The sequence below is a fragment of the Panthera uncia genome (assembly GCF_023721935.1).
Source record: "Panthera uncia isolate 11264 chromosome D3 unlocalized genomic scaffold, Puncia_PCG_1.0 HiC_scaffold_8, whole genome shotgun sequence".
NCBI classification, from domain to species: Eukaryota; Metazoa; Chordata; class Mammalia; order Carnivora; family Felidae; genus Panthera; species Panthera uncia.
The window spans coordinates 46,177,136-46,190,667 of record NW_026057586.1 but is presented as its reverse complement, the minus strand read 5'-3'; the positions used below and the strand labels follow the sequence as shown (position 1 = coordinate 46,190,667).

Below are 13,532 nucleotides of genomic sequence, written 5' to 3'. Positions count from 1 at the left end.
TTTATATGTCATAGAGTGATTGGGACCATGGTCGATTTAAAATGATGACGTGGTAATTTTACAAATATTTGAATTAATAAATATGCTCCTTAATTAACAATGGCACTGGGACAATAGTAGTAAATAGCATAGGGCTTGTGATTTTGACTATGACTCCTAAATGTCTCATCATGTATTATTTAATAACTTGAGACACAGATTTGTATTAAATTGATTAAAAGCCTAGTTTAAGGAAACAGCTAAGTTAGCAAGTGACCCAGTGACTGGCTCAGCAGCCACATGGCCACGCTGTACTGTTGTCTTTTACAGCCCATCCTATGTGCGCTGCATCATTTTCTTTCAGAAATATGACCGTAAAACTTGAGCACCAGTTAAGCTGCGGTGTGAAAAAAAGGCATCCAGATGAGGTGATCTGGTGGGAAAGAGGAGAAAAACAGCTGAAGAGACAATTACATACTGAAAAAGAAGTGATACCCGAAAATCATGGTGTATCCCTCAGAATGTCAGCTGCATTTTGAATGTGGAAAACACTGCATTCGTGAGCTTAAGGAGGGAAGGGCTGTGTATCAAAATAACCTTTGATTCAAAAGGAATTCAAATACCAGAATCTCAGAGCCTGAAGTTCACCCAGGCCAATTCCGTCTCTCCCTCCTGCTGAAATTCCCTCAACATTCATTACATTCGTAACATGGTGCCTGATGGAACTTTCTACGAGACACATTGGAAGGGAATGATTTGATCACTGCTATTGAATTGTAGCTTGTCTAGAGGCACCAATTAAACAGTAATTAGTATATTGAAAGAAAGTGGCCTATTCAGCAGCATTTTTACAAACACACCACTTGCTCACACCTGTATAAACCACTTTGGATACAAATATGCATTGTAGGATATTATTCTTGGACCAGACCATCCCTCGCTCAAAGCAGCTTCCTTAAGTGCTGCAGAAAAAGTTGTGAGGTCTATTAGGAAAACATGTGAAACATTCAATATATTCATTTGCTTTTAAAATAACAAAATGTTCATTTAGTTCCAATAATACACTTTATTCCAAAGCACATCTTCCCTACCGGCATGCAAGATAGAAATAGATTAGAATTGCTTGCAAAAGTGAGGGAAAACTCTACCAAAGAAGAAAGACTACCTTGCCAATAACTGCACATTATATATCTCTAAACTGGAATGAATACTTTCGGTAAGAAAGGTTTAGGGGTCATGTGAAGCGTATAGCTTCCATACTGGCAAGAGGTGTGTCTTAGATTGAGTGTTCCATAGAAGTAGAGGTTTTGTCTCATTTAATTCTAAAATGAATTGTGGTCTGTGATGTCCAAAAGATGATGTCTGAATCATTGGTGTCCTGAAGATGGACAGTGCATAATAAGGAATTATCTGAGTTCTGACTGGCGTTGTAGGCAAATATCAATGAAAATAACATACCCCCGTGTGTGTGTGTGTGTGTGTGTGTGTGTGTGTGTGTTGGGTATATAATTTTATACCCCACAAAGCACTTCTATTCACACACACACAAAAAAAATGGTTTCACATTTTTAACTGGGCATAAGTAGCGAAAGAAATGTAAATTAATTTTATGTTCATGAAATCATTTATGTACCACACCACTGAAAGACATACCATCGTTATGAGGCAATTTTGAAATGCTCACCCTTGACTTGCCCTAGTATTCTCACTCTGACAGAAGAATCAAATAAACTATATGCTTTCAATCTTCCATTGGATTTCAGTTTGTGGGCGTTTCGTTTCATAACCTCTTACGAAAAGTCTGCCTTTCTGAACTTCAGTGGCATAAACAAACAGATGACTTCAAGAGGTATGTATGACATATGTCAATTTTAAAACTTGCACTCATTTTACTTACCACAGTGTGAACTACAGTGAGCTGATAAAATGGCTTCATTTGTCATTTTTCTATTCTTATTATTTTGGTTACTGATCTTATTTTCTATTGTTACCTTAATTTCAGTCAATTTTCCCCTTCCTTCTAGAAATTAACAAAACTATTATGGTTTTGGCACACTTACCATGCCCACTTTTCATGCAGGAAATAAAAGAAATCAATCTTTAAAAATTACATTAATTCCATCCTCTAAGCCCAGGTGTAAAGCTAATTTGGGTAATGAAAGCAAATGTACAGGACTGTGAACCCCTGAGGGTAAAGCATAAAAATCCAAATACTCTCAAAACGAGAAAAAGTAAAGTTAACTCTGATCCATTTTTCTTAATGTATTGAAACCAAAAGCCACTGTCAGGACTTTAGAAAATAGACTTACATAGATATTTCAATGATGGTTGATATTAGCTTTGTAAAAATGATCACATACTAACTATAAAAAAAAAACCTTTTATCTAAGGGATGATGCGTATATTGAACCTGGGTATTCATATCAAGACCATGTATGATTCTGGGTAATGGGATTGGAAAAAGAGTGCTCACAGCTTTGGATTGTGGAATAAGTCTTCTTGTGACCCAGATCACAATCTGAATGAATGAGTCAGGAATATTTTGAGACAGGTTTGACCTTCTAAGATCCTAAAGACTCAGGAAGAGTTGTAGGTTTTGTATTGTATCTTTCATACCAACAGTTCTCAAAGTGTGGCTCAGGGACTTCTGGGGTCTCCTGGATCCTCTCCAGGGGTCTGTTATGTCAAGACTATTTTCACAGTAGCATTAAGACATCATTTGCCCTTTACACCCTCATCATCTCATGAGCGCAGAGTGGAGTTTCCTACAGGTGACTTGACAAGGGATAAGTGGTGACGTCATCTCTCTGACAGCTAGTAGAATCGCAGGTGTGTATATTCTTGTGTTTAAAACTTCTCTCAAGTTTGATTTCTAATATGGGAATATCAATAGATAGTAAGCTGCACAAATCATAGGCCCTTGTGGTCATCAATCATTTTAAGTGTAAAGACATCCTGAGCTCAAAGAGTTTGAAAACCACAGGTCTAGACTAATTGTAGAACAGAATGAATACCGTATGCTTCACGAAACCCTAAAGTATACTATAAAAGAAACCTGGAGTCCTGAAGGATGTGGATAATTGCTCAGCTTTGTCTGTGCTATGGAGGGGTACAGGCTACTACGGCCATAGTGTTGGGTTCTTTTAATGAAAGACACCCACCAAAGTCTTACCAACAGGTTAGCTGTATTAGAAATCTACTAATAACAGTACAAAAGTGCAAATTTGTTGCAAACTTTTTTCAAGAACATGAGAGAGAAGTCAGTCTCTATAGAATCTCTACAACTTTGATTTTAAGCTATTATTAATTCTGCTCCACAGTTTACATTGCTAAGTATCACTAGGTATATTGGCCATATCCTTTACAGAGTCCTAAAAACCCAAAGGACTTATCTTTTCAAACATCTGGCAATAAGAATATATTTTGAAACAGAAATTTAGGTTGTATTAAGAAGATACACTTTCTGACAACAGTCTGTGTCAGAGTAGATATCCCAAACAGATGTGACAGAGTAGATAGCTATTGAGAAGTGATAAAAAGTAAGATAGCAACTTTAATTTCAGTCCACTGACACCACTATGACAATGGGCTCACCCATTCTTTCATAGATTTTTTTATTTCACCTCCTTAATTTGCTATTTGTTTACTTATAGAACAACAGATGATAAACTGTAAATTTCTTATTTTGACACATAGTTCACATTAATCTGGCTTCCCCAGAGCCCAAAGAGGTACAAAGCTGTCTCAGGGTCTACAGTGTACGATGAAAAACTAAGGAGTGTGTGTGTGTGGGGGGGGGGGGGGGGGGGGCCGGTGGGTTCCTGCTTAACCAGACCTGGCTTAAGAGATTCAATGCGAAAAATAATTACCCCTCCCCACCCCCCCCAGTTCAGGCTAAATAACTTTATTGTTAATCATTGTTAATAATAATGCTCATAATAATAAAATAATTTTAAGTTCGAACTCATTCTCCTCCAAGGGCACCAGTAAAATTTAACAAAAACATGTCACTCCTATCATTTTGTCACAAAAATAAGGGTAAGTATTATGCCCATTTTTCAGGTGAAGTAGCAGAAGAAAAAAAAAGACTTATTTTCCTTTCACAATAAGTAACATTTCTAGGATAGAATCCAGGTCTCTTACCCATATTTTAACTACTAGTCTATTGCTAAGAGTAATAAAACCAACCAAACATTTGTATTATATTTTATAGTTGGTACCTTAGATTCAGACCTATTACTTCATGTTACCTAACAACAACCCCATAAGTGTTACACCCGTCTAGCATTTCTTCATATCCAAGGTTCAGAGACATTATGCACCAGTGCAAAGTCATATACCTAGCAAGTGGGACACTCAAGGCTAAACCTGATGTCTTTGGATGCCAAAGTTTTAACTACGAGGCTGTTCCTAAGTAATAATTATTTTCTTCCATTATGTGGAAGAAACATACTGGACAAGAGTACAGCTTCTTTCTTCTCTTCCCCTCTCCCTTCCAATTTCAAGCCCCTCAGGATAACAATGACTTGGACATCCATCCAGCTTGGAGTCCATTGGGAACAGAACATGAATAAAACAGGATTGGGGAGAATGGGCCATAACAGCGAGGTGAATGATCCCATAGTCCAATAAACCTGACCTCTAAGCCTATCACACTGGGTCAGAAGGTCCAATTATAGGTCTGTTCTAGTTCTTTTTATGATTGACAGCAGCCAGAGGCAAAATTACTTTGGTGTCTGTTAATCCAGCCTCTAATTCTCCCTTTGCCCCAATACGCACAGAGCATCATGGTGGCCCAGGGTGAGTGATACTGTGAATCCAGATTTAAAATGCCCTTGTTTCCTATAAGAAGAGCAACTGAGTTCAATCCCGGTTCTCCTCGTGGGGACATTACCTGCAGCTCTGTTTGGAAGAAAAACTTCTGTGGACATTGTGTGCAGTCATAGATCTTGTCTTCTTGTCCATGGGCAGAGAAAATATGCTGCTGCAACTTGTTTGCTTGAACAAACACTGAAATGATAAAAGGATGGTGAACCTTGGGTTATTTTCTTTCCGAAATGCCCTCAGTCAATGACTCCCTGTGAACAGACCCAGGCTGAGCGGACTGAATGCTGCACCTTCTGGGTGTGACCACTGCCAGGCCCCCGGGGAGGGCTGAGTCACATCTGGTCATGCTTGGGTCCCCGGCTTTTGTTAAGATGCACTCTACCAAGCACCCAATTCAGCCCAAACAGCTCCAAAGTAAAGGTTTATCGAGGCCCTGCTCCCTATAAATCTTTTAAAAATAAAGCTGAAAATTGTCAAATGCACAGCCCTGTCTGAACAGAAATGACTCCTATTTCTCAGCAACCCACAGGTTAAGAAATCATAGATGCCAAAACCCTGCTTATTGTATTTGCCTAAAGTTATAGCTGGCAAACAGTTCTCTATTTAAATGTGTTAATGCTAAAAATTATATCCCACAGCTACTCTGGGGCACTGTCTATAAATGTGAAACAGAACGGCAGGTAAATTCTCTTTGGATACTTTAAGATCAACTCAGCCTACACACTGAATGCAAGGGTTTCAATAATATAAACATGTTCAATTTTAATGACTACAAAACAAGGCCCTAAGACTGTGTAACAGTTTACCTAGGAGACATACTATTAATAATTAAATTGTATATGCCAGAGGCAGTGTTTGGGTTGGCAGAACTGACTTCTGATGGATGCCTGGTGCACTGTGACCTAAAAAAGTTTGCATCTACAATATTAATCTGTATAGGCAGGGAGAGGATTTATTAAAGATGTTGGCATTTGACTTTGACTCCACTCTAATCATTAAAATTATTCTAATTGCCAGCCAACCTAAAATATTAGAATATTGTTCTTGTGAGTCATACATTTTAATCACATTTCTCATTACCTTAAAAAACTACTCAGATTTCTTCGCTCCCACCTAACATGCTTTATATTGGAAGTTCTTTTTTTTTTAATTGTTATTTCTAAAATTACTTCAAGATACACTGAAACAATTCAGGTCTGTCAGCACAGAAAATGCAGACGACTCATGATTAATGCATTTTTGTCTCTTACCTACATCAACAAAAAGAAATGGGGTTTTTATACAGATTTGCAACTGATCTCCATATAACTTAGCACATGTTATGAGGCTTCTGGCTACAACATGAAATAACTATTTTATTAGGGGTCTCAGTCATGAGATCTATGACCCAGTCTTCCTTATGAAGACTTACCACGAGCTTTTATAAAGAACCCAGACTCCTGACTCATTGTATCTTAAGATAAATACTATGTTGTGGTAAAAATATAACAATATATTTTATCTTAATTGCTGAGAACAAATTGGTGGTTACCAGAGGGGAAGCAGGTCGGGGGATGGGCTAGATGGGTGATGGGGATTAAGGCGTTCATTTGTTGTGACGAGCGCTGGGTGATGTATGTAAATGCTGAATCGCTAAATTGTACACCTGAAACTAATATTACACTGTATGTTAACTGGAATTTAAATAAAAACTTAAAAAGATAAATTTTAAAAAGCACCCCCCAAGCCCAATATATATTTTTAAATATAAATCGAAAGCACAAGAACAACAACAACAACAACGAAACAGTTCCAAAAGAAGGAGTGGCTGATGGAATTATTGAAAGAAGGAGGCTCACAGGCAAATGTCATTAACACATTCAAGAACTACTTGCAGTAACTGTATAATGAACATGGCCCCTCTCTTCTTTTGTTACAGGACAGAAATCTACAGGCTGAATGTAGTAAAGGTTAATAATCAATGCCTGGGATCTTGCTCTGCAAACAAAGAAGTCAATTTTGAGAGAAGGATATATTTTTGTTGTGTTTTGGTCTTTTTTTTTTTTTTTTTTTTTTTTTTTGACAAGTAAGAAGGGAACATAGCCTTGAGGGGCTTGACCACTGAGTTCAAGACATATGCAAAACAATCACAAAGGACTTTCCAAAATAACTTTGTCACTGTTGGGGGGGGAGTACCAGAAATACGTGTGATCATATCTCAACCCCATGGGCTTCAAATTATAGATTCTGATTTACATTTTTGTTTTTTTGCTGCTGCTGCAAACTATAGAGCCAAAACATCCAATGAAAGTTTCTTCTTAAAAGTGTAAATTTATATTAAAAATCCATCCAATTTCATAGGAAATAAACGCCTCACCTAATCAGTTCATCTAATCTGTTTTCTAGCTCCAAAATTTGGGAGGGTTTTAATGTTACCTTCTTATTTCTTATGGGAAATGTTAGAAAACTCTCCAAGTTTAAGTAACAGACATAGGCTGGCAACACAGCTGCACTTGTAGTCAGACGTCTTGTGATTAAGAAGCAGCTTCGTGCAGGCACTCTTGCCTTGGTAACCTTTTCACACCGAGAGGAGAAAAGGGAACAAAACATGGATGTCGTTTTCCAAATGGAAAAGTGCAAACTTCTGAGAGAACTTGAAATGCCATTTGTTCATCCTGACAGTTAACCTTCCTGCCCATTTGAGCCTTTAAGTGGGCGGCAATCAATAATGCTAATAAGCAGAAATCAAACATCTTCTCCCCAAATTGAACAGAAGTCCTATCCGTAAAAGGCCATTGCGGTGGGAATATGCTTTGGTAGGAAAGACATGAACTGGCCGTGAAGCTCTCTAGAGTTTCCTACCTGTAAAGCAGACGGGGCACTTGAAGGTACCTCCCATCCCTTCGAAGCTGTGCTCTATCAGATGGCACTGGAGTTTGGCAGGGGAGTCGAAGGTCTGGCTGCAGAGTTTACATTCATGGTTCAGTCCTTCATCTGTGAAGAATACATGAACAGAAAAGTTGAAACACATCATATCTTTTTAAAATTTTTTTCTACATGTTTTATTTATTTTTGAGAGAGCACAAGCAGGGGAGGGGCAGAGAGAGAGAAGGACAAAGCGGGCTCTGCGCTGACACCAGAGAGCCTGATGTGGGGCTTGGACTCATGAACGATGAGATTGTGACCTGAGCTGAAGTCAGATGCTCAATCGACTGAGCCACCCAGGTGCCCCCACATCATATCTTTAACGGACAAGTGTAATTGCATCTGTTAAACTACTTCCATCACAAATATAAATATATAGTAGCATATATGGTTGTGGGTTCTTATTTCACATTACCTACGAATTTGTATCAACATAAAACATTTCTGGAATTTAAACTCCAAAGAGAATCAGAAGGCAGTGTTTATCTTCCGGGTGAAGCATTTTGTTAAGCTTTTAAGGTATCATTAGGATGTCACTGATAAGGCATCTCTTCTTCACTATCATGATTTTATGGCTGTGTATTTCCAAAGTCCTAAAATAACGGACTCAAGGAAAATGGACAGCTTCTTCCTTAAGTCTCTCCTCTGGTTTTCCTAGAATGTTCTACAAATTTATATTTCTTTTTTTTTTTCAAGATTATTAATTTATTTTGAGAGAGAGAGAGAGAGCAAGAGCCAGTATGAGTGGCGGAGAGGCAGAGAAAGAGAGGGAGAGAGAGAGAATTCCAAGAAGGTTCCATGCTGTCAGCACAGCACGAACTGTGAGATCATGACCTGAGCCGAAATCAAGAGTCGAATGCTTAAACGACTGAGCCACTTGGGCGCCCCTACAAATTTCTATTTCTAACTATAAGGTTTTTAGTGATACTCCCATTGACACAAACTTTCTTTTTCTATTCCCAAGATTTCTGGGCAATTTTGAAATATTATTAATGCTTATAGTTTATCCTACAAGTGCTATTTTTATGCAGGGTACTCCCGGTTCTCCATATCTTCTCAGTTCATTGCTCCTTCTACTTCGTAAGATAGTTTCAATTTTACCCTGTGATCTAGACTCTGTCTTTCTCCCAAGGAATTTCTACGAGCTCCATGCTCAGTTTTGACTAGCCCTGGCTTTTTCTTTGATATCTTAGGAACAAGACGGTAGAAAAATATTTCAACGTAATAATAATTGCTATATAATGTGAAGAGTTTCTGTTGTCGATAGACGCCATTATTTTTAGATTGCCTATTTCCTCATTAAAATGTTTCTGAAACTTAAAATTTAAGGACTAGTCCAACTTATTTCAATTTGCAATTATAAGAAACGAAAACCAGTAGCACTGGAATGAACAACCCAACACTTCTGGAGTGTTTTCTGCATTTCAGACACTGCTCTTCTAAGTGCCCAGCTATACATTCATTAATTTAACAGCTACTGGTGGCCCCATTTTACAGATGAGGAAAATGAGGCCCAGAGACTGTAAGTGATTTTCACCCTGAGTCACAGGGTCAATATTTGGTGGAGCCAGAACTTAACTCCAGGCATCGGGGCCTCAAGGTCCATGATCTTAGCAAATAGGCTATGACATTCACCAACTACTCCCAAATGACTTATCAGACAGAGTAAGGGCAGAGAGGTTGCAATTTAACCTGGCTTGTTATCAACTTATACTCTTACCTTCTCCTATTTGCAGTGATAAAAAATGTTACTAAGGATCATTAGTGAATGATCTAGGGAATGTGAAAGACGTATTCATACCATGTGGGCAACAAGTCTATACTCCAAAGGTTATTTCCTTCCATGCAACACAACATGCATGTGTAAGTCCTTCTCCAGCTGATATTACTGGCAACACAAAGGCTCAATTACAAAGTGAATTATTATTAGCTAACTAGGAGTAAAAATCACTCTATTTGTATTCCTAATCTTTCTTCTCACATAAGTATGAGTCTTTAGAAGCAGAGGATTGGAATTTGTAAAAAGAGAAGCAAAGCACTAATTAAGCCACCCAGTACTGTCTACATTTCACAAGAGATAAAAACCTACTCTGTATTTGGGTGGCACAGTAAATTCCTTGATTATAATTATGTAAGAAGGAGTTTAATTGTGCATACTGACATGACAAGGGGTTATACAAAAAGCTTTAGGGATTATATAAGATCAAGGGGTTTTCATCTGTTCTTTTCTCTCTTTCTTTTTTTAATCCTAAAGTCACCAAAAATTTTCCGAATTTTAGATATTAAGAAATATAAGAAACACCACTGTAGGGAATTGGGTCAGTAAGTTGATCATCAGAAATACTTGACAAATTTAAATGTTTCCTCGATGCCGCATACCTTACTTTGGTGGTAAGAAGGTAACCAGGAGTCTTTATTTCATCTTTAAATTACGTGTTTTGCACAAGAACCAAGATGCAGCCTATGGGTGTGAGCAGGTATACACATTTGTTCTGGAATTCTTAAACTCGCAATATTTGTAAAGTAATATATGTAAGCCTGGCTGGCTTCCTTGGGGATATTGACTGACTGTTGCATGAACACAAAGTGAATTATGCAAGTTAGAATGGTCTTTAATGTGATGTTTTTTCTTGACTATGAGTATTTTGTTTGAAAAAATAATAGAAAGGAAGAAAGATATATGTGTATGAATACAAGGAAAACGTCTTCATCGATTTTTATTTATTTCCTATCCTAAGAACAGAGTCACTCCATCACAAAACATTACATAATCCAAATTTAGTCAGGTGAATTCACAAAACGGTGGCACACAATGATAAAGCATTTACGCATGATTAGTGCAGACTTAGTTGCCGTGAACCCCATACCCGGTGAAGGCACTAAGGGATACCAATGATCATAACGATAGCTTCTGGCATTTTCAGAACTGTTTACAGTTTAAAGCACATTTTTTTAATATGAAAAAAAAAGATGCTGGGGGTTCTACCTGCCTTTCATTTCTAAGTTACATTTGAGTTTTTTTTTCCAACTAGTGACTTTTCCCAGCTATTTGAGTAGGATAGAAAATATATCTGAATTCTTACACAGCAAATGATAGATAAGCAAAGCTAGTGTGCTCCGAGCTACAAGTGAACACATCTAGACATTTCTCCCACTTTTATTAACTTCCCTACTCACTTTCTCCCTGCTCCTACTTGCTTATTTCCACAGGGTCAAATGGATAATGAGTGAGTGATAGGGGGACCCAGAACGCTTTTACCACTGGTTAACAGAACCCATCTTATACTGTTCAACTGAAGAACAGGGTAGAGATAGTATTGGGAAACTAAGACAATGTATTTATAATATGAATTCACAGGTTTATCCTTATTCAGAGTCTCTGTTTAACTCAGCTCCCATATATTCTCTATTTGCATTGTGTGGCTAAGAGCAGTGTGTTAGTTTTCAAACAATTTTCTAAAAAATCCTTAGTACTGGGGGATCTACCTTAGGTATGCCCTGTTTCCTTCCAAAAGTGAGTTTCTCTCCTTTCTTCTTGCTGTCTGGTATGAGGTGGTAAGGAGCTGTAAAGTGACACTGTGGTTTTAATTTCAAGTTGATGTTCATGGGGAGGCACTATCAACACCTCCGAATGCAGGTGAACTTAAGCCTTAGACTCAGGATTTTGCCGAGGAAGCCACAACTTGCACCTTGTCTTTTTATCTCCCTTCTTCGTAAAGGTGCCAAAAGCCTAAAAATTCAATCAAAGTGACCATTTCTGCTCTCCGGAAAGGTAGCAGCTGACAGTAATTGGATAATACAGTCTGACTCATTTATTAAAAAGAGATTCTGAGTCAATTGATTTAATAACCATTACAATATTCCATTAAGGATATAATAGGCTAGTGCAGCCCTATTTTTTTTATTGAGTTATGGATGAGATCTACGGATGAAATTTCTAGATTTTTCTTCCCTTTTTTGCCTATCCATAGTCTCTAGATTTTCCACAGGGAGCAAAATTTGCCTTTGTAGGTGACTTTGGAAGTTAAAGACTAAAACTGCTACCCTTTCCATACCCTACGAATAAAGATTGATGGCCACACCGCAATTCTGATTGTCAAAAAGTTACATAGCAAATAAGCAATATTATGCAGTACAGAAAAACTCCAGTGCTAAACACTAGGCTGAAAAGTATTCTAACAAATACATGGGAGAGCAGAAATTAGCACAAGGAAAGGGAGAAAGAAACATCAGAGCGCAATTAGTCAATTGAACAAGAAGACCATGGACCTTCCAGGATAAACCCACATCTTTCCAGAAAACCCCTGTTTGTTATGTACTGGTGGAGGGAAGCATGCGTGTGGCCAGCACTGTGGGTCCAAGGTCAGGAAAGGCACGAGTGAAGCTCTCACCACTGAGAACATGTTGGAGGCCAGCGACTTCCTGTCCTGGTCAACCGCTTTAAAGCATGACCAATGACGGTGTGGGCATAATTGAGAAATGATTTCACATGTATATAAATTTCAGCTAAAATAATTACTTCCATTTGTTAATCTTCATTTAAGCGCGAACATAAATGTTAACAGGAATCAAGTCCACACAGAAGACACTGATGCTAATGTAAATATTTACTCCACTCTTCAATGTTTCAAAGGAAATGAGTCTGAATACATAATTGCAATACCACCTCAATGTAGGGAACGTGATAATCATTTACAAAACTTTGTGCTGTAAGAACAAAATCTGTTTGTCTGAGGCCAGTTCAGAGGGGAATGATAATTTCTATCTCTCCAATTTATAAAACCTGGACCAACACAACTATTCGTCAGTCCATGTTGTAAGAGAAAAAAATAACAGCTACCATTTGGATGTTCAAGCACAACTCAAATTATAAGCTCCGACATGGCAACTGTTAGACACTGACATTTCAATATAAGCTTTAAACAAGAGAAACCCTTTAAGCAGCCTCCAGACTGTGTGTCCCATGTTTATACTCCTTTTCCTTCAATAAAAGCAAAAATCTAGAGCAGCTACAAGCAAATGTTCAGTGGTTGACTTACATGCAGCTGTTATCCCAGGAATCACTGGGGGCCCCCTTATATCGTCTGATCAACACGGCAGCCATTACTGAGGACCAATTTGTAACAGTTTATAAGTAGAACTCCTTCTCTTATTTACCCTCGAGACTGGCCAGAAGGGTCCTCCAGCCTCTTCCACTGCATAAATCTATAGGCTAAAGTCCAAAGATACAAACCCCTCTCAGTGCATCATCATGTGGCCGGGGCCATACTTAAAAGCTCTGATCTGAGTGGGAGTAAACTCTGCCCTTGGAATCCAAACAGAGGAATCAAATGCCCTGCAGTTGTAATTTTTCCAGTTCGAACATGTATACCACTATATCCTTATATATATTTTTAAATCCAACAAAACTATGCCCTAAACCAATTCCCAACCCCCAACCCTTTACTCTGCTTCTCCTCTTCCCTGAGTTCATTTCCAAGCACACATTTATAAGCTAGGGGTCTGAGGAGTAACAAAGAAAAGCCATACATGACAAAACTCACCCCTCGGCTACATTGGCTCACCCTAGAAACCAGGAGTAGAAAAATAGGCAGACTGTACTGTGATTTGCCACACGCACAGCCACCACATCTCTCGAGCTCTTTCCAGGGCTCAGGCCACTGTAATTTGTTGTATTATATACTGCACATATTTCACAACTGTAACGTAAACACACTGAGGTGCTAATTTGGCAACGGAGAATATTACTTAGGCCTCAAAGTCTGCCAGTAGATTAGTCATTAAGCCCCCAAAGTAAGGCAGAATTTGAGAGTGCTGAATAT

At 38.3% G+C, this 13,532-nt stretch overlaps 1 protein-coding gene across 1 annotated transcript in view; it reads right to left on the bottom strand.

The window, feature by feature from the left end:
* Nucleotides 1-13,532, bottom strand: part of ZNF521 (zinc finger protein 521) — a 278,374-nt gene that overhangs the window by 21,517 nt on the left and 243,325 nt on the right. The window contains exons 5-6 of the mRNA XM_049620332.1: nucleotides 7,648-7,779; nucleotides 4,874-4,989 (exon numbers count right to left, since the gene is read on the bottom strand). Of these exons, the coding sequence (XP_049476289.1) occupies nucleotides 4,874-4,989; nucleotides 7,648-7,779 (248 nt within the window). The remainder of the gene's footprint in view (nucleotides 1-4,873; nucleotides 4,990-7,647; nucleotides 7,780-13,532) is intronic.